The sequence below is a fragment of the Sinocyclocheilus rhinocerous genome, unplaced genomic scaffold (genome assembly GCF_001515625.1).
Source record: "Sinocyclocheilus rhinocerous isolate Xijiao unplaced genomic scaffold, SAMN03320098_v1.1 scaffold2007, whole genome shotgun sequence".
Classification (NCBI taxonomy): Eukaryota; Metazoa; Chordata; class Actinopteri; order Cypriniformes; family Cyprinidae; genus Sinocyclocheilus; species Sinocyclocheilus rhinocerous.
In genome coordinates this window covers 41776-68140 of record NW_015643178.1, presented here as the reverse complement: position 1 = coordinate 68140, position 26365 = coordinate 41776, and the positions used below count along the sequence as shown (strand labels likewise).

Below are 26365 nucleotides of genomic sequence, written 5' to 3'. Positions count from 1 at the left end.
ATTTACTTTTTGATAACTAAGGATTTTGAGCATGTTACAGGATTTTGCCTGGTAATCCATTGCACTCACTCGTTTACAGATGATAAGTATGATTCAAGAAAGGTACTAAATTGACTAAGAAAAAAAAACATTTGCAACAAACACTCCATTCAAGAATCCAGTCAAAGCAGCTTGGGCTTATAACTAAAATTGGACTATAATCACCCACCAACCTCGGGTCAAAGATCCGATTTCCAAAGATCATATTTAATATGGCTTCAGTATTTTTGGAAAAGGGTGTCTCCCCATAGCGTCAGTTACTGACTCAATGTTGAGTGAACAAACTCAAATGATGTAAGACTTTTACACTCATTTTTTTTTTTCTTAGTTTTATTCATCATACTTTTTAAATTTCTTTCAAGGGCATGTCTTTTCAAGATTTTTATTTTTATTTTTTGTATCCATTCCAGTTGAGTATATAGTTGGTGTTATTCCCATCTTCATTTGGGAAATGAAATTGGAATATACATACAGGGTTGTGTAATGCACAGCACATTTTAGTAAATCAATTATGTCTCAGGTTTGTTACACAAACCAGGATTTCTAGTGACATAGCTACAAATAATAGAGTACAGATGCTGCACATTTCAGATATCATTTCTTAGAAGTCTGTGTTAGGATGTGGCATAGGTGGTTAAATGTGACACTTGTGGGGTCACAAATCTAGAATAATGTCAGATATGTAAAACATTTCAATTTATGCACGAACTAGGTTAAGCAAATTTAAAAATGTAAAGTACAACAATAGTGTTGCTGCTTTTTCCCTAGTCTATTTGGAATCTATGAATTTCCTCATTGGTTTCCAGCTTCCAGGGAGAACATTAACAGTAATACTCAAAAATGATGAAATCATCACATTCACCTCAACAGATGTTGCATATATTCACCTCACACAGTGATCACAGGTTATTTTTTAAATTATCTCTAAACTGGAAAACCTTTGTGATCCTAATCCAACTGTAAAGCCCTGCTGAGAGTTCAGAAGATTCTAGTTTGTTTCACAAGAGTTGGACTTGTAGATTCAAACATCTGTACAATTTATGTATGAGGAGACATTTGTGGTGTAATGCTCTATTTAAAAACGATTGACATGTTTTATGAGTTAGATATGGAAATGGACATTTGTATCAGTGAATATGGTGGTTTAAGCAAATTTAAGTGTGTTTTAAGAAAATTAAGTGAAGAATATAAACCTGCCTGTTCTCAAATGAGCCACTACGCAGGACCAACGGTTTATCTTAAACCATGCTTCTCCGTAGTATTTACATTTTCCTTGTGGGCTTTACTAATTGTTTCTTTGTCAAAGTTTCTTGTTCAACATCTGACTTCAGCTTGGAGGGAGATTACTTATTGGGTGGTCTTTTTGCTTTACATGAAATTGAACATGAAACAACCCTGTTTTCCACTGAGGCCACTGAATGTTTCAGGTAAGAATGCACCTTTTACCACTTTAGGGTTATTAGTACAGAGTATTTTAAATAAAATCAGCTTTTCACTGATTCTAATCAGCTTTTCACAATTCTAAACTGAATATTCAGTTACATGCTATTAACTTCCTCACTGATGTTTTTAAGGCACAGTACCGCAAAATCTGGATATCAAATGTTGCAAGTAATGAGGTTTGCTGTTGAGGAGATTAATAATTCCACAACTCTTCTGCCCAATGTTTCTTTGGGCTATGAAATTTTTGACCATTGCTCTAATACACAGAATTTCAATTCAGTTTTAAGTTTCATCTCAAAGAATGGCTCAATAAAACCTAAAGAAAAACTCAAAAACTATCAGCCTAAAGTGATTGCTTTAACAGGACCATATGGAAGCTCAAAAACTATGACTGTTGCACCACTGTTCACAATGAACCTTATTCCAATGGTAAATTTTGTGTCTTTTTATACAGTATACACAACAAAATACTTGCACACTACCTTTTGTTCAGGACTAACAAGTTACTATGAGTATCTCTCTCTCTCTCTCTCTCTATATATATATATATATACATACATATAAAACAATGCATTAAGAGGCCAGGGGTGTAAACATTTGAACAGAATGATGCCTAAATATCTTTTTTTTTTTTTCATTTAATGCATGCCCTTCAAAGATACATGTTTCCCAGAAGACAAAATAAGTTAAATTTTCCCTGATCTTCAAATTCAAAAAATCTTCACCCCCTGGCTCTTAATGCATTGTTTTTTTCCTTCTGAAGCATCAGTGAGCATTTGAACCTTCAGTAATAGTTGCATATGAGTCCCTCAGTTGTCCTCAGTGTGAAAAGATGGATCTCAAAATCATACAGTCATTGTTGGAAAGGGTTCAAATACACAGAAATGCTGAAAAACCAAAGAATTTGTGGGATCTGAATGATTTTTCTGAAGAACAGCTGGCAGTAACTGTTCAGGACAAACAAGGGACTCATGAACAACTATCACTAAACAAAAATGCAAACTTTAAACATATGCAAATTCAACAATTATTTTCTCTTGTGGGCTATATGTAAACATCTTTTATGGGAAATATCTTATTCAGGTCAGAACCAAATAAAAAATAACATGCATTTTTTTATTGGTAAAATAATTAACATTTTGCAAATTCTGCAAGGTGTGTGTAAACTTTTGACCTCAACTGTATATATAAGCGTTTTCTTCTCTTTCAAAGGTGAATTATGGAGCTTCTAGCTATGTCTTAAGCGATAAACATCAGTATCCTTCTTATGTAAGAACAATTCCTAGCAACAAAGACCTAATAGAGATGATTATTCACATCATACGGTGGTTTGGATGGAACTGGGTTGCCTTTCTTGGTAGCCAACACGATTTGGATGGACTAAACGTGTTTAACGAATATATAAGAAATACTGGCATTTGTTTGGCCTATCAAGAGAGTCTGAGCCTAAATGCAAACTATAGTCAAACGCTTAAAAAGATCGATAAGCTCAGCATCAATGTCATTGTAATTTTTGCTTTGCCACAATATGCAAGCAAAATTATCAAAGCAGCCATAGCAAACAACATCCAAGACAAAGTATGGATTGCAAGTCAACATTGGGCTATGAATCAGCAGCTTCCAAGAGAGCCAGGAATCGGAAAAATTGGCACAATCATTGTCATTACGGAGAAACTGTTGTCATTGCCCGGATTTAATGAATTTGTCTATAAAGCCAGAGGAACAATTGATGTTGGCCGTAATGATAGAGCTGAGAGTGAAGTCCAGAGGAAGAGTAAGACATGTAATCAAGATTGTGATTACTGCTCATTGTTGACTGCAGAGGAGATTATAAATGAAAATCCCACACTCTCCTTTGCCATCTATTCTGCCATATATACCATAGCTCATGCATTACATAAAGTTCTGCAGTGCGACATGAATAAATGCCACAAAAATACAATGGTCAAGCCATACATGGTAAGTGAATTCATGTGAATCCTTGACAAGTTGAATAACTATTTTATTTACATTGTTGAAGTAACGCAGGGGTGGTGAACTCCGGTCCTGGAGAGCCGCAGTCCTGCAGAGTTCAGCTCCAACCCTAATTAAAACTCACCTGCCTGTAGCTTCCTAGTAACCCTTCAGACCTTGATTAGCTTGTTCAGGTGTGTTTGATTAGGGTTGAAGCAAAACTCTGCAGGGCTGCGGCTCTCCAGGACCGACGTTCGCCACCCCTGAAGTAACGTTTTAATTAATTAAATAATGAATAATATTGTATTTTAATGAAATATATTATACCTTATTGTATTATTGCTGATATTATTTAATTATTGTGCAATAGAGTAAAACAAAAGTAATATAAATTGTATTCATATTATAGTAATATAACTTTAATATAATATAACACAGATAATATAGTTATATTTATATATTACTTTTTTTTTTATACACCTCACAACAGCTTCTGGGAGAAATAAAGAAGTTGGATTTTCTACTCAATGGCCATCACATTAAATACGATGATCATTTTGATCCAACTATCAGTTATGCAGTTGTGCTCTGGCGCACTGATGTGAATCCTCCACAGTTTGAGATGGTGGGCACATATGAGAAACTTCCAGAAATTACTTTCACCATAGACAACTCTCTCCTTCTCTGGCACAACAATGGTTCTGTGAGTCTTTTTTTTTATATTGAGCTTTCATCTAAACATTTACCTTTGTAGATTACAGTTTTCTCAATCAGTTTTACACATTTTGCCAAATGAAATTCAACTAACAGACTTCTACTTTAGCAAAACAATTCAATTTATTGTCATGATGAATGAGTAATCAGGGTTGCTGTTGAGAAGGGGCCATGAAATGAAGAATCCAAATGTTCTTGATATTTACACATATGAGAGGTTACTCTGCAATATAAACATACTGCAAGTTTCAAAAAAACTAATTCCCCAGGGTAAAATATGAATTATTGTTACCCTTCTGAAATACCAGGATCAGAACAATCATGATGTCACAATCTCCCATCGACATGCCCCTTAACATGCATCATTGTTTTATGTAATCATAAAAAAAAGTGCTTCAGACAATCACAAGAGCTATACTATTAGGTAAAGAAATGCCTTTTTGGTGGAAAAAAAAACACACTGCAAACCTCATCATCAACAGTGTTGGGGAAAGTTACTTTTAAAAGTAATGCATTACAATATACTCCCTACAAAAGTAACTAATTACGTTACTTAGTTACTTTTTATGGAAAGTAATGTGTTACGTTACTTTTGAGTTACTTTTTAAATCTGGCCAGGGCTTGCTTGTTTGTTTTTAATATAAAAAGTTCTTCTTTTACAAATGTAAAATCCCTTTTCACAACAAAAGTGAAATGAATACGCCTCAGGCTGAAGGAAATGTAAATTCATGTCTGTACAATAGAGGGCACAGCTCAAACAAATTGCATGAAGAAATATGATACAGGAGAAGTTCAACACTATTCAGCAATAACAAAAATGAAACACAAATGTGTAATTTTGAGTTTGCATTTGACTGTTTTTATTCATTTTGAGGAATACCGAATCAGCGCACACAACGCCTCTGCACTTACTCCTGATTTCTCTTAACATGGCAACACGAGAGCTGTCAGTCAAGACATGGGAAACAAAGTAACTGGCATTACTTATTTGAAAAAGTAACTCAGATATTTCCTTCTAAATTAAAAAGTAATGCGTTACTTTACTAGTTACTTAAAAAAGTAATCTGATTACATAACTCGTGTTACTTGTAATGCGTTACCCCCAACACTGATCATCAAACATTGAGAAACATAATTTTACAAATCTGAAACTGCATTTTATGGCCATCATGGTCGGGACAAGCTTGGTGGATTTATCCACTCAATGTTTCAGAGAACTGGGGGTTACGAACAGTAACCTGTTGTTCTCATTCATCATCTTGTGTTCAAAATCACCTATTGAAGATATGGACAGCTTCATGGTTGTGCAATACACTCAGGCCCTTAAAGGGGTCATCGCGTGCCCTTTTTCCACAAGTTGATATGATTCTTTAGGGTCTTAGTGAATAGTCTATTACATACGTTGGTTAAAATTTCTCAACGGTAGTGTAAAACAACACCCTTTTTACCTTGTCAAAAACAGCTTTGTTCACAGCAACCCGTTTCTGTGCATGCCCCTTTAAATGCTAAGGAGCTTTGCTCACCCTGCCCCTTTCTTCCGTGGGGTGACGAACCGTTCTCTGAGACTGTAAACTTTAGCCGCATTCGTTGCAGAACTTGCTAACTAGCACATTATTAGTAAAGGCAATTTGCAAAGATTGATAAAATAACCTTATACTCACTTCTTCTGTAGGTGAAGCTGGATCACGAATGATTCACGCGAACATAGACACATTTAGGTAGATCTGGGAGCGGAGTTTTGTTACCGTTCTGTGCCCATCATCCGCTATTTCCACCACTTAATCAAGCCACTCTTCTTTAAAATATGATGACATTTTATTTCAAGTCATTGTGTTTGCGTTGGCTCTCGTGTTGAGCTATTTCATCCGCAAACATTAAAGTATTTGATTTCTACTTATGTGATGCACATCTTTCTCTTTCTATGAAACGTGTAGACCGTGTTCACCGGTTGTAACTCTATAGCGACACTAACTCTATAGCTGTTTGCCCAAGCATTGCAATTATTTCACATTTGCTAGAATTGAATCAAATGGCTTTCCCAACTCATTTTTGCGTGTGCGTGGCATATTATTTCTTCTGCACGGTTGCGACGTAACACACACGCATGCAGCTTAGAGGGAACATTGGTAACAACTTTCCTCAACATGATCCCATGAGCGTAAAACTCCACATTCCGCTGCTGTGCATGAGCTGCAGAGAGGAAGAGTGTGGGTTGAAGAGACAAAATCAGATTCATGAATCACCTCATTCTCAGAATGCCCAGAGGCAGGACATGGCAGCCAAAGCCATAAGACCCTGTAGCCTGAGATATGTGTGATACTGTACCCTCACTCCTTCCCTGTATTGTGAGAGACTATTCATAAAGGAGAGGATCCACTCTCTCGAAAGATGTATGCACATTGTAATAGAATTCAGAATTCAGGACTCAAATCTAACTTTCTGAAGGGGAGTGAAATTGCTTTTGCTCACATTCACTCTGAAGCCGAGCAATGTGAACAAGCACCAGAGTCATGCAAAGACATTTTGGGGGGCAGGTGCTCAAGTGGAAAAAAGGGCACCCCTCTCATAATTATTTATAGAAAATAAAGTTACATGCTTTTGAACATCTTTTAATTACTTACACTATAGGGCTCAAATAAATGACATTACTGTCAACATATACTATCTTAACAGTTATCACAATCCATGCTGCAATTACATAAGTAATATTGAGAGATTGATATTCTAAATATAACATTTTAAATATAGAAATATGAAATATTGAGGAAAATGAAATGATACATGTATTATACATAAAACTAAAACCACCAGGTCTCAGCAAATCTTAATAAGTTAATCACAGAATCATTCATCCATCTGATTCATTCAAACGGGCTGATTCATTCATGAACAAAGTAAGCGACCACTGATTTAACAAATGGGTTACTGATTCAATGACTCACTGGATTCGTTCAAAAATGCTGAATCATTCAAGAACGAAACACCATTCTGGTGGGAGAAGCAACTGATTTGTTCGGAACTGTTTTCATTTGCAAAATAGAGCAAAAACATTCCAAACTGACGATGTTCTGTCTAGAATGGTCAATTAATATAATTAACTTATTGTTTATTTAACTATTGAATTATGTAAGAACTCACACAGGGACATTTTTATCTTTAATTTCGAGGCATTAAAATTCATTTTCGTGACATTTCCGACATCACAGTGAGAGGCATTTGTGAGGTTCAGTGCAAACACGATCTTTACCTTGCAGTCACCAGTGAAGGCAGGTCCGGAGGAAAAAAGTTACTTGACCAGGAGACGTGAATCCTGCTCCACAGGGCATGATTTCTGAGGTGGGGATGGGCTCGTGCGGTCTCAGAGAATTAGAATTACAATTAGACCTTAAATTTAAATAGAAAAATACATACATGAACACAAAACAATGTCTTGCCAAAAGGGCACTTATCTAGCCAGAGGCCAAAAGGGCAGGTGCTTGAGCACCACTTGGGGTCTATCTGTGCACCTGCCTGACAAGCACACAAACAGTGTATTACATCACTTTCTCTCTCGAACTGGCTATGACCAGACAATTGTCCATATACTGTATGTCCATATATGGATGCTCCATGCTTACTTCTTGACTAGACAATATCTGTCCTCTCTCCTTTAAGCCAGCACATGCCACCCCTTCTCACCCCTTGTTATCTGATGTTCTTCGTGAACATCAGACCAAACTCGGCAGCAGAGAGAAAATGGATCAAAAGATCTATCAGACCTCCGTATTTATCAGTCTTTGTTTTCCTCTTTCTCTGTTGAAGTCAATTCTGCCAAATCTTCATATTTCCACAACAAGATTAACAGTGCTTCAGACAAGCAGTACATCTCAGAACATTGAATTTTCTTCTCTGTGCCCCTCCACCACCTCTTTAACAGCTGATGATTTTGCTAAATTCTTTACAGACAAAACTAAAAACATTCAGTTCTCAACTCCATGCACACAGGAACTCAAACCAACGCATCAACACTTGCTTCAAGTTCAAGTCATTGATGCTTGCATTCAAACAGCAACGGGTTCTACACCCGCCTACTTCCTCTCATTCTTACGTGTCTATAGCCACTCCAGAAGTCTAAGGTCAGTAAGTGAGCAATGCCTCATGGTACGTTCACAGAGAGGCACAAAATAACTTTCCAGAACATTTACATTCACCGTTCCTTGCTGGTGGAATGATCTTCCCACCCCCATCTGGGATGCTGAATCCCTGACAATATTCAAGCAACACTTGAAAACACTCATCTCTTCCGTCAACATTTGACTGCATCCTAATTAAGAGACCTTTGCTTTCACTTTCCTTAATACCGCCCTGTTCTAGCTTGTATTAATCTGCCTGAAACTTTGTATTATCACTTCCTGTGTTTGTTTGCCTCTATATAATGAATGGCTTTTTGCAGAGGCTGCACTGTAGGAAGCTCTCTGGTGCGCACTTTTATTTACTTAAGTTTTATTTACTAATCCATGCAGTAGAAATCAATTTACTTCCATATGAATAAAGATTATAAGGCTTTATTTTAATTGTCTGGTAAAACTAGGGTAGGCAGTGTCTGTGCCACTGGTGTGTTCAAGTCCTCCTGGGGAAGTTTGTGTTTAAGAGTTGGCAAGTCGTAATTACAACATTAGGTCATCAATTTGGTCAAGTCAAGTCAAGTCACCTTTATTTATATAGTGCTTTATACAATACAGATTGTGTCAAAGCAGCTTTACAGTGTTAAACCGGAAAAATGTGTGCCGATAATGCAAAAGGACAAAAGAAAAAAGTCAATTTTCAGTTGTTTCAGTTACTAATTCAGTGATTTCATCATTCATCCAGCTCAGTTCAGTTCTCTTCAAATAGTGTCTGTGCAATCAAGCTGCAAATATTGCCAGAAATTGTGTCCCCAACTAAGCAAGCCAAATGCGACAGTGGCAATGAACCAAAACTCCATTGGTGACAGAAATGGAGAAAATAAACCTTGGGAGAAACCAGGCTCAGTCAGGGGGCCAGTTCTCCTTTGGCCAGACAAAACCAGCATGGTGTGATTAAATCCAGGCTGCAACACAAGTCATTATTGTGCAGAGGACTCGTCAAGTTCTTGTGGTCTTAGTTGGTCAGAGCAAGATGCCGATTTATCTTTTCTAAAAAAAAAAAAGATTTATATCTACAAAATAATAAATAATATATATGCTTCAGTATGTTTTTGCTTTTTCTGTTTTTATTCAACTTATGAAAGTGCTGTAAACTGAAACATATTTTCTATCATAATTGTACAGAACTATAGTAATATGTAGATGCAACTTATAGTTTTATTGTAAAAAGAATATTCAGAGTTTCCTACTCATAATTACGACTTCATGCTGGTTTTCATGTGCGATCAACGCTTTCTGACGTGACTTGAATGCACCACTCTAGTGTCACATTGTGGAACTACAAAAATAAAGCATAGGCCTATTTTCAAACAACCTTTGCAAACACCCCTTTCAGACATCATGCCTTTCCTAACACAAAAATCATAAATACAACTCAAATCATAAATACAACTCTCTGTGTATTTTGCCATCAGTGTTCGATTTTGCTTGTAAGACAATTTTTTAATTACAGTATTGATTGCTATCAGGATAATCAGGATTTCAACCAGTATAACAAAAATGTGTTTGGAAAAATTTGCCTGCCAAAACTTTTAACTGTTTTGAAAGCAAGAGCTAACAAATTTATGTGTTTAAATTTGTATTGCGTTCAGGTTTCAGGTTGTGTTAATTGTTTGAGAACACCGATCTTAGTTTGGAGAAATGTTTAAAATCAATTGAGATGAATGTTAACTTTAATGACACATTTTCTCATTCCTTTCTCAGTTTCCTTTCTCAAACTGCTCTGCTGAGTGTGAGGAGGGATATTCAAGGAAACCTGAAGGTTTTCATAGTTGCTGTTTTTCATGTGAAAAATGCCCACCTAACACCTATGTGGATTTTTCTCGTAAGTACCTTAGGCAGTAGGCAATGACAGCTTGGAATTTAAAGAGATAGTCCACCCAACAATGGAAATTTTGTCATCCTTTACTTTCCCTCATGTGATTCCAAATCCACATACATTTCTGCAGAACACAAAAGAAGATATTTTGAAGAATGTTAATAACCAAATAGCAACCGCAGCAACAGTGTTAAAGTAGCCCAATTCCGCCGGAAAACCACGGGCTTGGAAACACTGCCCATCCATTCATAGGTCCCGCCCACACTTCTGCAGAGTCTATCACAAGCACATGCCCATAACCAATTAAATTAGCCTGAGTGCTCCAATTTTTTGTCTGCTGATTGCCATACAAGAGGCTTGTTAAAATAAGACAAACACAACTAAAATCTTCTTCTGAAGATCCCAAAAAAGTCAGTTGGTGCCTCGGTTGAACTTGTCAATCTCAGCTGTCAATCATGACGTCACTCTCTAGTTTGTCTCACGTCCCATTAGACTACATGGAGAGGGCAGCGTTTATGACCTATACTCAGTCCAGCCACCTGGGGGCAATCAGAAACTTTTGGCTTCACTTATCAGGACTTGTGCAGCACACTTGGTTGGTGAAAGTGCGGCGTTCAATATGGTGGATCATGATATACTGATTGACTGCCTGGAACACTGGGTTGGTCTTAAGGGATGTGTGCTTAAGTGGTTTAAATCATATTTCATGGGAAGATCCTTCTCTGTCAGCAAAATTCATCCAATTTGCCTCTTTCTTGGGGTGTACCTCAGGGTTCGATTCTTGCACCAATATTTTTCCCCTTTATACGTTACCTTTAGGATCCATTTTTCGAAAATATAATGTATCCTTCTACTGCTACATGGATGACACTCAGCTCTATCTTCCAGTGAGACAGGTGCTACATAAAACAAGGTGCTTCCTATCTTTCGAGTTTGTTGTCATTTTACAATCCTTCTAGATCTTTGAGATCTGAAAATCAAAATCTTCTTTGCATTGAAAGAACTAAATACTAACAAAAGGGTGACAGAGCCTTTTCTTGTGTTGGACCCAAACTGTGGAATGATTTCCCCCTTTCCGTAAGTTCAGTAAAGTCACTACTGAAATTTAAGGCCATGTTAAAAGTATATATTTTAAAGACGTTTTGGGCATCTTTATGATGGTGTGTTTTGATTGTTTACCTTAGCTATGACTTTGTTTGTTGCTCTCTGTAATTCTGTCTTTTTTTAGTTTTGTGGTTTATGTTATCTATGCATTTGTTGTTTGTGATTGTGAAGCACTTTGGGCAACAGTGGTTGCATTAAATGTGCTATAAAAATAAACAAGAACAAGAACATTTTTGAGGATCTCTTTAAGCTTTGTCAGTTCATTATATAATACAACAATAGTTTACTGAAGTTATGGTGCTATTTGAAGTGTGATATTTGATGACAAAATATTTTCCCACATACAGTTACAATTACTGCAAAATTGTAGTACTAAACATTCATATTATTTTACTGTTTTTCAGGGAATCCCTATACCTGTTTTCCATGTGCAGAGAATGAATGGTCTGATGAGGGCAGCACGACATGTAAGACACGCTCTGTTGTCTATCCTCAGTTCACAGAAATCCCATCCATCATTGTCATGATTTCAACTGCATGCCTAATTATTCTCCTTTTTGCCGTATTTTGCCTTTTTGCTTACAATTATGATACACCAGTGGTAAAGTCTGCTGGTGGCAGCATGTGTTTCCTCATGTTGACCAGTTTGATTCTGTCTAGCATAAGTGTGTTCTTTTTCTTTGGAAAACCCACATCTGTATTTTGTCTCCTGAGAAATGCCATATTTACATTTTTCTTTACTGTCAGTATTTCCTGTTTGACTGTCCGTTCCTTTCAAATTGTTTGTGTTTTTAAAATGGCTGCTCAGTTCCCTAAAGTACACAGCCTTTGGGTAAAACACAATGGCCAGTGGCTCTTCATTGCATTTTCTTCTTTCATTCATTTAACTTCTTGTGTGATATGGATGACTGTCGATCCTGTCAAAGCCATTGCTGACTCGTGGACTTTTAAAGACCAAATTATGCTCATTTGTGAAATGGGGAACACTATAACATTAACCATAGTCGTGTTCATAAGTTGGTTTCTTGGTTTCCTGTGTCTATTGTTTTCTTATATGGGAAGAGATCTGCCGAAAAATTACAATGAGGCCAAATCAATAACATTCAGTCTCATTTTGTACTATCTGACCTGGATTGCATATTTCACAGCATACCTCACTATCAAAAGCAAATACATCGTCATTTTTAATGCAGTGGCCCAGATATCCAGTATAAATGGAATTCTCTTCAGTTATTTCATACCAAAATCTTACGTCATAATATTCCAACCGCAGAAAAACACTCCAGCATACTTTCAAACTTCTATTCAGAATTACACCCAAACCATTAGTAGGACTTAGACTCAGACTTTAATATTTGTGTATAGAAAGTAAGCCAGCTTAACTCTTAAACTCTTAACTCTCTTTTGGTTTAGATTCTTCACTTTTTCACTGTTATGTTATCACAGTCTTAAACACAAGTAGAGAAAACAAGTAGGCAAAGTAGAGAATAGAGATCTATTGGGTTCAATCGGCATATGTGATTTTTGAGATTTATACATGTAATGTAAACACAAAGGCTTCCGTTTTTGTTTTGAACTTATAATAAAGAACATTTTCAAACTCAATAATTGGTGTCCATGTTATCCATATAGGTTTGTGAGGTGTGGATCAGCTGTCTTGTATGTTTGATGTCATACTCACTGTCTATTCAAACTCAAATTATATAATAGTAATATACAGTGGGTACGGAAAGTATTCAGACCCCCTTAAATTTTTCACTCTTTGTTATATTGCAGCCATTTGCTAAAATCATTTAAGTTAATTTTTTTTCCTCATTAATGTACACACAGCACCCCATATTGACAGAAAAACACAGAATTGTTGACATTTTTGCAGATTTATTAAAAAAAAAAAACTGAAATATCACATGGTCCTAAGTATTCAGACCCGTTGCTCAGTATTTAGTAGAAGCACCCTTTTGATCTAATACAGCCACGAGTCTTTTTGGGAAAGATGCAACAAGTTATTCACACCTGGATTTGGGGATCCTCCGCCATTCCTCCTTGCAGATCCTCTCCAGTTCTGCCAGGTTGGATGGTAAACGTTGGTGGACAGCCAACCTGACAGAACTGGAGAGGATCTGCAAGGAGGAATGGCAGAGGATCCCCAAATCCAGGTGTGAAAAACTTGTTGCATCTTTCCCAAAAAGACTCATGGCTGTATTAGATCAAAAGGGTGCTTCTACTAAATACCGAGCAAAGGGTCTGAATACTTAGGACCATGTGAAATTTCAGTTTTTCTTTTTTAATAAATCTGCAAAAAAGTCAACAATTCTGTGTTTTTCTGTCAATATGGGGTGCTGTGTATACATTAATGAGGAAAAAAAATTAACTTAAATGATTTTAGCAAATGGCTGCAATATAACAAAGAGTGAAAAATTTAAGGGGGTCTGAATACTTTCCGTACCCACTGTATATTGATTAGCCACAGCAGTTTTAACCCATTTATTTGGAAAATGTGCATACGTCTAAAACAAAACAAAACAATAATATGATCTCACTGCAGTTTAATAACTTTTCTTTTGAAATCTTCATTTTCAAGGCCCTACATCGTTCAGTGCCAACAATATGGGGACCTCAGTGAGGCTTCATATACAGATTGTTGACTATTACCAATTTTCAGTGGTTTCAAAACCAAATGTTGGTCACTTTGTATACAGCTGATACTTGTTGTATTTAAAGTGGAATGTCTGAAGAATAAGTAATGTTGAAACTAAATGTATCTTGTTTTCCTCTATCAGAAAAAATTGTATAGGACATACCTGTTTGAGTGTCATAAATATTATTTCTCCAAAATTTGCATGCCTGTAACTCAAGAAGTATTAAAGTCATCTTAATATTAATTTAGATTCTGTAAACTTTTATTTTGGAATCTTCATTTTTAAGGCCCTGAATGGTTTAATCCTAGAGATATCGAGATCTTGGTGCATCTCAATGTCCAAATTGTTGTATCCTACCCATTTTCAATGGTCAAAAACCATGTGGTTTTGTGTTTCATCACTGTTGACACTGTCAAATATGCAAATAATAACAGTAACCCAAGGAATGTACAGTGTGATATGTCAGATTATGAATGACCAGGATTAACTGTTAACTCCGGGTAAAGTATGAACAGTGTGAAACATAAAATAAGATTACCCAGGATCTCATTTACATGCGGGTTAGAATTGCACTGTTAATTATTCAAGTGTGAGAGACCTTAATAAATGTTTGAGGTACAAGTGATTCTGCCAAATATGCCCTTTAGCATGATGTGAATGCAATGTGCAGTGACCACTTTTCCTTATAGGTGTGGGATTTGTTTCAAACATGTTATGATACTGCACATCTGAACTGTTAAAATGAACAGAATATATTGAGTTATGAAGCTATTTGTGGTAAATACAATGTAAGTTGCTCCTCTGAGTACATGGTAAAATTAATGAGTATATTATTGCAGATGATTAAGGAAGAAGTAAAATATTCAACGATAATTCTCTAAATACATGAACTTATGATAGAGAAGGTTAACTTTGTTTATTAAAAAAATGCTCTCAACAACAAAAGGGAGGAACTGTTTATTACAACATTGTTTTCCAGGGGCCTGTTTCATAAAACAAGTTTACCAAATAAGCCAGGCTTATTTCAGTTAGTCTGATTTATTTTGAACCAAATCAACTAACAATAAGTCAGACTAACTGAAATAAACCTGGCTTATTTGGTAAACTTTTTTTATGAAACAGGCCCCAGGACCCATAACGTGATTGTATATATTTTGTCATTATGAAAAGAAAATAGTTTCTGAAATTAGGACCAATTTTCTTACATTTCAACCCTAAATGTAAAGAGGTGCACTTTAAAATTATGACTATACCCTGCAAAATAATTTGTAAGAATGTATTCAAGAAGAAGAAGGGACTCAAATATATAAATGTGCAAATTAGAGATAGAAACGGTTGAACACTTGTTTTTTCAGTGTAACTTGGTAGGCCTACATGCATTCTGGAATGATGCATTCAGCTGGTTGCAACAAATAGCCTACCTGCAAGACTGATCCTCTGATGGGAAGTTGCTTTTTTTTTTTTGCTTTTGCACAACATTGTTTTACAGGGGCCAGTTTCATAAAACAAGTTTACCAAATAAGCCAGGCTTATTTCAGTTAGTCTGATTTATTTTGAACCAAATCAACTAACAATAAGTCAGACTAACTGAAATAAACCTGGCTTATTTGGTAAACTTTTTTTATGAAACAGGCCCCAGGACCCATAACGTGATTGTATATATTTTGTCATTATGAAAAGAAAATAGTTTCTGAAATTAGGACCAATTTTCTTACATTTCAACCCTAAATGTAAAGAGGTGCACTTTAAAATTATGACTATACCCTGCAAAATAATTTGTAAGAATGTATTCAAGAAGAAGAAGGGACTCAAATATATAAATGTGCAAATTAGAGATAGAAACGGTTGAACACTTGTTTTTTCAGTGTAACTTGGTAGGCCTACATGCATTCTGGAATGATGCATTCAGCTGGTTGCAACAAATAGCCTACCTGCAAGACTGATCCTCTGATGGGAAATTGCTTTTTTTTTTTTGCTTTTGCTGAAATGTTACATTCATAAATGTACATTTTTCAAAATCCATCCACGATTAGTAATATTTGTAATATTTGGAGTCATAAGAGGATTTTGGTTTTATAATATAAAAGCCTCCTGCTCCCCTACTTTTTCTTTTTCTTTGTATGTTTTTTTCCGCCAACATATTTATTTTATTTTATTTTATATCTTAGATTTATTATGTGGTATGTATAGACTGTGATATGAAAATTAAGCATAATCCCAGTCTTGATATGCCTATGTAAATTTCTCAGTTATGAATGCCTTTCTGTGTTGTTATTCAAAGCATTTGATTTTGATTTGAACAACAACAACAACAACAACAAAAAGTTTATGCTAATATTCAAATCACACAGGTAAGGGGCGAAAATTAAACTATAATAACACGTAATTTGACGTAATTCATACTCAGGTAGACCCGACAAACACAGACTGAACAGACTGGGGCTTAAATACACAGGATAACGAGGGAACTTTCTGTGTTGTTATTCAAAGCATTTGATTTTGATTTCAACAACAACAACAACAACAAAAAGTTTATGCTAATATTCAAATCACACAGGTAAGGGGCGAAAATTAAACTATAATAACACGTAATTTGACGTAATTCATACTCACGTATAAAAAAAATAAAATAAAAAATAGACAATATTTTTATAGTCAACATAGCATAGAAGTAAAGCGCACGCGAAGTGGGCGGGAAATTGTTTCAGTATTGATGCACGCTGAGCGGCAACAGGTATGGCCTACATTAGAAAAATAAGAGATGTCAAGACTTAATTAATTAATAATTTATTTATAAACAAATAGAGCTAATTTCCAGGATACTTAAATTGTGAAACTGATGAACACGAAAAAAAACTTGACAGCTGGCGTATTTATCTGGCTAGCTTTACACAAGACGACGTCTCCCTACCTAGACAACATTCTTTGGTGTCAAAATGGCATTCAGAACGCACAACACGTTTGGTGTCCATCTAGACGGCATTTTGGAGCATCATTCAAACAGTGCCTATTCTGTCTGGGTCGGTAACGTAACGTAACGTTAACTGTGTTTTGAGACACAGCCTAATAAACAAACGATATATAAGGAATTTGGAATGACAGCCTGAACTCAAATGCAACACATATTTACAAAAAGCCAATTCTTATGTTACTGGGTAAATGAATGACTATAGCCTATTTAAGTGTACGGTGGCGTTAATAAACGCTAATAAGTTCATTAAGTTACACTAGTTTCGCAGTCTCCCATGATGACGGCGACGTAACGTAACGTTATGTTTCCTCAGACACGCCACACATCACGATGTTTTATGCCCAAATCTTCACCTCCAAACGAAGCACATTAGCCAAGATATGGCTCGCAGCCCACTGGGAGAAGAAAATAACCAAAGCACACGTGTTTGAATGTGACCTAGAGACCACCATCAAGGAGATCTTGTCACCCCAGGTAAGGTTCACCTGTTTAATCCATATATTAACACTAAACCAAGTAATTCAATGAGGTTAGTGCTCACTTTTAGAGATAGAAAAAAGTGTAACGCTAAACTAAACTAATCATTGTCTCTTGCTGTGTGTGGGATTTATCTCCATGATTCATTACCAGATGAAAGTTGGTCTGCGAACTTCAGGTCACCTTCTTTTAGGAGTTGTCCGGATATACTCAAAGAAGACCAGATACCTTCTCACAGACTGCAGTGATGCGTTGGTCAAAATTAAAGTGGCTTTCAGGCCAGGTAGATGCAGCCTCGTACAATATATGCCGTCTCTGATGTTAAAGGGGTCATATGATGCTGCTAAAAAGAACATTATTTGGTGTATTTGGTGTAATGAAATGTGTTTATGTGGTTTAAGGTTCAAAAAACACATTATTTTCCACATACTCTACATTATTGTTTCTCCTCTATGCCCCGCCTTTCTGAAACGCTTCGATTTTTACAAAGCTCATCGGTCTGAAAAGCGAGGTGTGCTGTGATTGGCCAGCTATCCAGTGCGTTGTGATTGGCCGAATACCTCAAGCGTGTGACGGAAATATTACGCCCCTACCATACTGTGATGCCTGCAGCAACCACATGTGACGACCCCGGGCTGGACTCCGCTTCGTCCACGAGGAAAGCCGATCTGGTGATCCACAGCGAAGTTGTAGTATTTCCTCAGCGACCAGCACAGATCAGCTCTAGGCATGACGAAGCAGATATCGTCCTCTTTTGGAAGACCAAACAAAGTAGTTTCACTTTCACAACGAATCACACAGTGCCTTCACGACATGGCGGCGGCAACAATACTACAGCGAAAATAAAAGTTACGCCTTCTTTCTTTGCGTGAACATTTGGGCGGCGTTATGCAAATCTTCCCACATAGTGAGGTAGATATGTGGGGGCGTGTTAGAACGAGCCGTTTTAGGTAGGTGTGGCTGACTCTTAACTTTTATAAAGAATATCTCTTTGGATTTGAGACTTTAGTGTTTGCAACTTTACAGATCTTCTTTATGCACCAAGAGCTTGTAACACTCCAAAGAGAAAGGAAAACTTGAAATCGCATCATATGACCCCTTTAAATCTGTCAGTCACAACAGAATGAGGGAACCCTGCATGAGAACTCAACAATATTTCATTTTTATTCACAGGACAGACAGATCTGCCTGAGGATGCGATGGAGGCCACCTTAAAAAATATCACTCTACCAGAGGACTTCACTGACTTTGATTCCCAGCTGCCTGATCTCAAGTATCATGTTTATTAACAGCTCACAGTTCTTCATATAGATTTTTTTGCTGATGTATGCCTAGTGTTTTTATGACTTATTTGGCATGTTATTTCTCACCCAGCACCATTGATGTGGTCGATCACTTCTCTTTGAACCAGTGCCGCACTGAAGATATTACCCTCAAAGAGAACTTTGAGAACCACTTTCTCACCATGGAGAGAATAGGTAACACCTCTGAATGATCAATAAACCAAGTTTTACATAGACTTTGCAAAACTATAGATGTCTGTGGTTGTATTTCCCGTTCAAAGGTGAGGAAATCCAGTCTTATCAAGGACTGTTTGATCAGAGTTTCAGTGTCCATGGTGATTGCTTTGGTGATGAAGAAATGGCAGTCGACCTCATTGGTACAGTATAAACATTTATGAGTTCATTTATGAGTGCTTTTACACTGAAAATTCACACACATGCTAATGAAATTAGTAATATTTATGTGTATGTTTAAAGTCAAATTGAAATAAATGCTGACATTATGTATTTTCTAATGCATGATATTCAAATAAAACAATTATTTTTTAGTAATGCAAAAATACTTCATTATAATTAGCATTGCTCAATAAAATACATTATATATAAAGATTAAAATATTGATAAATGTTAACCAAATGTCAAATAAATGTATAGTCATTGTTTGAAGATAGCGTTATAGGTCTTGCTGATTACAAAGAGTTAAAGGGAGTAAAATGATGGCACAATTTTCATTTTGGGGTGAACTATACCTTTACAGTTTTAGTCAAGCGTTAAAGGTTAGTGCAATAATAGCAAATAATGAAATGTTTAAAAAAGAAGTGGGATACATTAAAATGCCCTTATTTCAAAATCAAATCTGGTTTAATGTTGAAGGTGAATCATTTCTATAAAGGTGTATAATTTCTTTTTTGCCACAAAACAGAAAAAAATTACTATTTTTAAATATGTTTATCAAACACTTCCCCTATGGCTCAGTGTGCACATTAAAGTGGGGTATGATAGTATAATGTAGTATAAGTGAATATGAAGCCCCTTGCTTTATGTGCATTTGTACAAAATCATTGTATCTAAATTTGCAAAAAACACATTTGCCTATTTTTTGTCTTTTTTAAATCACTAAAAGTATGGAACCATATCACTCTCCCACTTCTCTGAATCCAATATTTGTTTATTTCTCTTTATTTGTGTTCTGTCAAGATTTCATAGCCAATACGACTGATGATGCTGTGGTGCCTGATATCTTTGATGAAACTCCTAATGAATTACCAGCTACTCCTCCTCCAACTGCTGTCAATGCAGCAGGTAATGATGGTAAATTTTTTTAATATATATATTTGCATTACATTATATTTTAGCCTTTGAAACAGATGAACAAGCAACTATGTTGTTGTTAATGGTTTATTCATCTGCATATTTCATTGTTAAAAGCTTTGGTCACATGAAATTACACACAATCAATAACAGTGAGAAGGAAAAGGCAAAAATGTGAACAATAATTTGTTTTGTTATCAAAAACACTTTATGGCTTGTAAGGTCTTATAAAGAGATTGTAAAAATTAGACATTTTTAATTTGCATACCTAAACGTTTTTTTTTTCTTTCTGTCATGCAGATGTAGTCTTTGAAAATACCAAGTTTTTGAAAAGGCTAGTGATATGATATTTCAAGGTTAAAAGCTTACATGCTTATGCATAAGCTTTAATACAACATAAAAATGCGTTTAGATATGTATTCTAATAAACCACTTAGGACATGTAGTATGGGCTTTACATGTTTACTATATGACCTTTAGTTTGTAAAATGATAAATGGTTAATTTCTAATTGGTTATATGGGTGTACAGTAACAATTTTAATATTAACACTTTTTTATCTGTAATTAAGAATTGGCCTTTGCTTGCAATGTTAACATTTACCACTATGTCATTTTCTCAAAGAGCCGGAGTCTGTGAAACCAGAACTTCCCTGTTTAAAGGGTAGGAGCAGTCCAGCCCCGACCGAGACCACTTTCTTAGTAAATGCAGAGGAAGGTTTCGCTCTTGCACCGGTTGTTGTCACATGTGAGTTTTAGCTGCTCTGGAGAATTATATGAGCAGCAGTTTTGACCTTTGCCTCAAATTGTTGTACATTGTTCAATGTTGAACTGTTAAACAGACAGTTCGCCAAAAAATGAAAATTCTGTGATCATTTACTCACCCTCAAATCATTCCAAACCTTCATGAGTCTTACTTACTTCTGACAAACATAAAAGAATATAGTTTGAGAAATGTGTTTTTGTCCATACAATGTCAAAGGCAACTGAACTGTTGGTTATCAACATTCTTCAGAATATCTTCTTTTATGTTCTGCAGAAGAAAGAAAGTTGTACAGATTTGGAGCAACTTGAGGGTGAGTAAATGGTGACAGAAATTTAATCTTTGGGTGAATGTTGGGGTTTAACTGCTCTCATGAAGCCACTTGAGGGTGCTGTTGACAATCAGGAATTATAATATCCATGTACATTTTCTAGGGCTAATCATGGTAATGAATTAGCTGCTGCAATATGTACACAGTGCACGCTATGTAGATATTCTGTGTTTAGGAATACCATAATGGCCTACTAGATTTGACAAAAGGTGTAATGTGCAACCAGAGCATATTTATTGAAGAATATTACAGCATATATAGTGTCATACAAAGTAATATCAACCACAGTTTTTCTTGACCTTTTTTTAGCTGACAAATATTAAGACATTTTTGCATAATACTGGATCACAAATACAACATTTTTTTATTTTTTTTTATTTTGAGATGGCAACTGGACACCACTCACTGAATTAAACATGTAATTCACTGAGTTTTAATTTGCATTATATAGTACATACTGCTCAGAAAGCAGTATTCTAGTATTCCATTCTGAATCTAGACATGGTCACAAATTTGCTAACATATCAGACCAGGGCCTAAAACTAACATTTTGCCACACCTGCCAATGGCTGGTGACTTGAGAAATTTTAAGAAAATTAACCAGCAATAAACATCTTGACCAGCAATGAAACTGTATGTGCATCATTTAATTAAAAAGATCAGAACAAATTGGGGAAACATATCTAACTGCAATTATTATTATTATTAAAGTATTTCATATTCATAGATGCAAACTTCTCACCTTTCGGTAAAAAACTCATCTTTTTTAAGATCAGAACAAATTGGGGAAACATATCTAACTGCAATTATTATTATTATTATTAAAGTATTTCATATTCATAGATGCAAACTTCTCACCTTTCGGTAAAAAACTCATCTTTTTGAGATCAAAATAGGTCACCTTCGAGATTTGTGTAGATTCGATGAGAAAGTGTTTTTGGTGAGGAGGGGGGGTCTTTTTACGGTACCATTAATACCAATTCAATTCTGTACCCGCTTGTAGTCAACCGCTTTTAAACAGTCCTGTGTGTTTTTGCGTGCACGCTCTGGTTTCGAATGACAAAATCCCCCCGGAACTAATTTTTGTTTTCGCAAGTTTACAGAGTTCTACATACTTGCAGATCTACCTAACATAACAAGAGAAATAGAGAAAAAGCACACACGCGGTGTATATAAGAGATTGATTGTGTAGTTAGTCATTGAATATATCAGGAGTTTTCATGTGAGTAAGCTCAGTCAGTTGCGCTATAAGAGGAGCCCTTTGCTCGGTTTCTCTACATAATCCATTGACAATTTGAAGAAAAGTTTTGTTTGTCTAAGAGGACCAAACATCCACCTTTGCTGTTTCAGGAGTGACAAATGTGAGTGTAAAAAATTACGCGCATAAATCTGCTAAATTGTTCCGTCAGTCATTGCTATGATTGACAGTGATAACTGTAGCACTGGGCGGAAAGAACTATCTGACAAACCGATGTCAAAAATAGACTTGTGCTTTAAGTGATGCAGAGAAAATTCAGAGTGACAAAACTACAATAACAAAAAGTCTGTGTTGGCTGAATATATTTAACAGCTTCTACAGTTAAAAATAAAACTTAAAACACTCTTTTTGATGTGTCCTTTTTAAGGAAATGTTTTAATAATTTAGTTTTTGAATTAAATCAACTGAGCTAATGAGTGATCCTGTGCCGCCATCTACTGGATATAATGGTAATTTCATGTGATTGTCATCTCAAAAGCCTTTGTTTTCCACAAGGATTTTTGGCACATTTTTTCAAGTCATCGTCATCAATGAAAAGTGAATTTTTAAAGTGAATTTTATTGCACAACTGTAAAGTTAAAAATAATAAGATAAAAATAAAAATATTGTATGATGAGTTTGCATCCCTGCATATTAATAATTTTAATTTCCATTAAAATAATCATTCGTATTGTTGTTGTTTTTTTCTTTGCTTTCAAATGTTAAACCATAGAGATTTATTTTGGCGGAAAACAGCAGGGAAACTTCTCTTTAGAAATGCTTCTCTTCGATTGACAACAGATTCTTAGTGCCTTAGACGCACAGCACTTTCAGAAGTGGAGTTTGTGTGGAGCAGCATTTACTAACCCCAACACACTGAAAACAGTTTTTGTGACTTCATAATCACACTAAACCATATTGTGTTCTTAGACATTGTTATAATTAATATAAAAAGTTACGGCCGACTGGCAATTATCACTGGTTCATACTGTATACTCACCAATGCTGATTTTTACTCACATTTGGCGCATCAGACTAATGGAAAGTTCAAACATGTGCTCAGCTTCTTCAACAAGGAAAAGAGGCACGAGGAAACGGAAGCTGGTGATTGACCGGTCAAAGGAACTAACAGACGATGACATCAGGAATCACCTGGCTGACTGCATTTAAACAATTATCAATTATCAAATAGTATATTAAATAGCATATAAATATATCTTAGTGTCTTAATTGTTAAGACTTTGATAATGCATTAGCTTCATGTCGATCCACCGGTTCACATTTTAAAATATGTAGCAAAAACAGCAGAAGGGCTTATTGAAAATGCAAATTCGTTCTCTGCCAGCAGGTTTCACTTTCGGAACGGCAGAAATATAGTGGTTTCAACGACAGTACACAAAGCAGTGCAATGACCGGTCAAAGGAACTAACAGACGATGACATCAGGAATCACCTGGCTGACTGCTCCGACCTTGTAACCCCATTGGAGATAGCCCCGCCCACTCAGCAGCTCATGGAGTGGAGGGAGAATGGAGGAGTGAAGCAGCTCTTCTCCAGTTTTTGCCTTCCACTCTTACACCCTGACTTAAAGCAGGTATCGCACACCCTCTGCTGAAATAGCATCAGAGCTGAAGTGCACAGCTATCATTATACGTAGCAAAAATAGCAGATGGGCTTATTGAAAAAGCAAATTCGTTCTCTGCCAGCAGGTTTCACTTTCGGAACGGCAGAAATATAGTGGTTTCCAACGATAGTACACAAAGCAGTGCAGCGCCTGACTTTGAAACGTGCAGCGCTCAAGTTTATTCAGTGAAATCATAGCCCTTTGAAGTTCAATCGACGTCATATTAATCTATATAGCAATTCTTGTCTTTCCGTCCCCAAATTTAAGACCTCTTATAATTAAGATTTTTTTGTACCATTTAAGAGTTTTCATGGCCTTTGAAATTTGAGGCAACTCTGGCGACCCCTTTGTTTGTGAGCAGTGTTGTGATGGCGATTTAAATAAAATACAGATTTCCAAACAACCCAAACATATGGGTATCCCCTTTAACTTGGTAAAAAGATAATCTGTTTACCATCTTGACTCAGTGTAGCATTATGCAGTGCATCATGGGAAATATTCCTTTCCCTCTATTCCTCTAGCTGTTCCCTTGTGGCACATCACCTAGGAGACCAGGCTTGGAGGAAGGAGCGAGACAGCAGACTGACCCAGAGGAGATGAGAGAGCAACCTAGAGAGGGTAACGAATCACATTGCATCAGACAGAAGCAGAGTTGATGAGAATCTGGCCCTGTTTCCACCTGGTATGAAGATGCATTTTCTGTGATGCGATAAGTGATCAGCTGAGACGCGTATTCATACCTGGTCCTAGCATGCATTTTAAATACGTCTTCCGTATTCAGATTTTTTCTAGACCAGGGATGGGCAACTTTGATAGTGACGAGGGCCAGCATTTTTTCTCCTTTATACCAAAGGGCCAGATTACTAATCCACGTCCACACACCTTTTACACCGTCTTACTCAATTTCCTTTTTATTGAATGAAATTAAAGTATAATTAATGTAATTTATTTTTAAAGATTTTATTAACTATAACACTTGTGCAGTTAAGCTAATTCAGAAGGGAAACTTTGTTGTCAGTTGACCACAATATTACACCAAGAAGCCACCAATGTAAACATCTCACTTGCATTGTCTGTAAATTTGCAACAAACAAATGTACAGAGGTCCTATTTTTTATAAGTGGCCTACAGAACTTTCTCAAAACAATCTAAGAGGACAATTAAAAAGGGCTTATTCAAAAAAATAGTTATTCCAAATGGTACCATAATATTACCTTGTATCTTCAGGATTTTTAAAATCAAATTTAAGACCTTTTTTAAAACCTGCACTTTACATTTCAGCCTTTAAACAATTTTTAAGAAAAGGAATGAGTTAAAAGTATCAAAAGAAGGGCTTATTGAAAATGCAAATTCGTTCTCTGCCAGCAGGTTTCACTTTCGGAACGGCAGAAATATAGTGGTTTCCAACGATAGTACACAAAGCAGTGCAGCGCCTGACTTTGAAACGTGCAGCGCTCAAGTTTTTTATTCAGTGACATAGCCCTTTGAAGTTCAATCGACGTCATATTAATCTATATAGCAATTCTTGTCTTTCCGTCCCCAAATTTAAGACCTCTTATAATTAAGAATTTTTTGTACCATTTAAGAGTTTTCATGGCCTTTGAAATTTGAGGCAACTCTGGCGACCCCGTTGTTTGTGAGCAGTGTTGTGATGGCGATTTAAATAATTACAGATTTCCAAACAACCCAAACATATGGGTATCCCCTTTAACTTGGTAAAAAGATAATCTGTTTACCATCTTGACTGAAAAATATTGTTTCCCTAGTCAGTGTTTAATTTATTATTTGCTAATGTTAGTGAATGTTTACATTAGAGTGCACGTCCTACTACGCTGAAATTAATATGGGGAGCGGCTGGAAAATAGCGACATCTCCAGTTGCCCACTTTTTTGCCAGAGTAATACTGCCTACAACAAAAGCACCCTGGAGAGTGAGATGAGACAGCTTCAGCAGGACATCCTTCACACTGATATTGAAGAAGATGGTATAGATCAGGGATGGGCAACTTTGATAGTGACGAGGGCCAGCATTTTTTCTCCTTTATACCAAAGGGCCAGATTACTAATCCACGTCCACACACCTTTTACACCGTCTTACTCAATTTCCTTTTTATTGAATGAAATTAAAGTATAATTAATGTAATTTATTTTTAAAGATTTTATTAACTATAAAACTTGTGCAGTTAAGCTAATTCAGAAGGGAAACTTTGTTGTCAGTTGACAGCAATATTACACCAAGAAGCCACCAATGTAAACATCTCACTTGCATTGTCTGTAAATTTGCAACAAACAAATGTACAGAGGTCCTATTTTTTATAAGTGGCCTACAGAACTTTCTCAAAACAATCTAAGAGGACAATTAAAAAGGGCTTATTCAAAAAAATAGTTATTCCAAATGGTACCATAATATTACCTTGTATCTTCAGGATTTTTAAAATCAAATTTAAGACCTTTAAAGACCTTTTTAAGATCTGCACTTCACATTTCAGCCTTTAAAC

At 36.0% G+C, this 26365-nt stretch overlaps 2 protein-coding genes across 2 annotated transcripts in view; both read left to right on the top strand.

Moving 5' to 3' along the window:
• The first annotated feature begins 1284 nt into the window (after positions 1–1284).
• LOC107757080 (taste receptor type 1 member 1-like) lies at positions 1285–12574 on the top strand. Its single transcript, XM_016574459.1, has 6 exons — positions 1285–1466; positions 1614–1911; positions 2695–3441; positions 3926–4138; positions 10017–10137; positions 11640–12574. The coding sequence occupies exons 1-6, from the start codon at positions 1285–1287 to the stop codon at positions 12572–12574; spliced, it is 2496 nt and encodes an 831-aa protein (XP_016429945.1).
• Positions 12575–16900: 4326 nt separating this feature from the next.
• rad21l1 (RAD21 cohesin complex component like 1) overlaps positions 16901–26365 on the top strand; it is a 31247-nt gene continuing 21782 nt past the window's right edge. The window contains exons 1-11 of the mRNA XM_016574461.1: positions 16901–17029; positions 17159–17319; positions 17476–17605; positions 18496–18595; positions 18697–18800; positions 18887–18982; positions 19803–19916; positions 20540–20662; positions 23309–23385; positions 23686–23838; positions 24390–24486. Coding sequence (XP_016429947.1) covers positions 17020–17029; positions 17159–17319; positions 17476–17605; positions 18496–18595; positions 18697–18800; positions 18887–18982; positions 19803–19916; positions 20540–20662; positions 23309–23385; positions 23686–23838; positions 24390–24486 — 1165 coding nt within the window. The 5' untranslated portion in view covers positions 16901–17019. The remainder of the gene's footprint in view (positions 17030–17158; positions 17320–17475; positions 17606–18495; positions 18596–18696; positions 18801–18886; positions 18983–19802; positions 19917–20539; positions 20663–23308; positions 23386–23685; positions 23839–24389; positions 24487–26365) is intronic.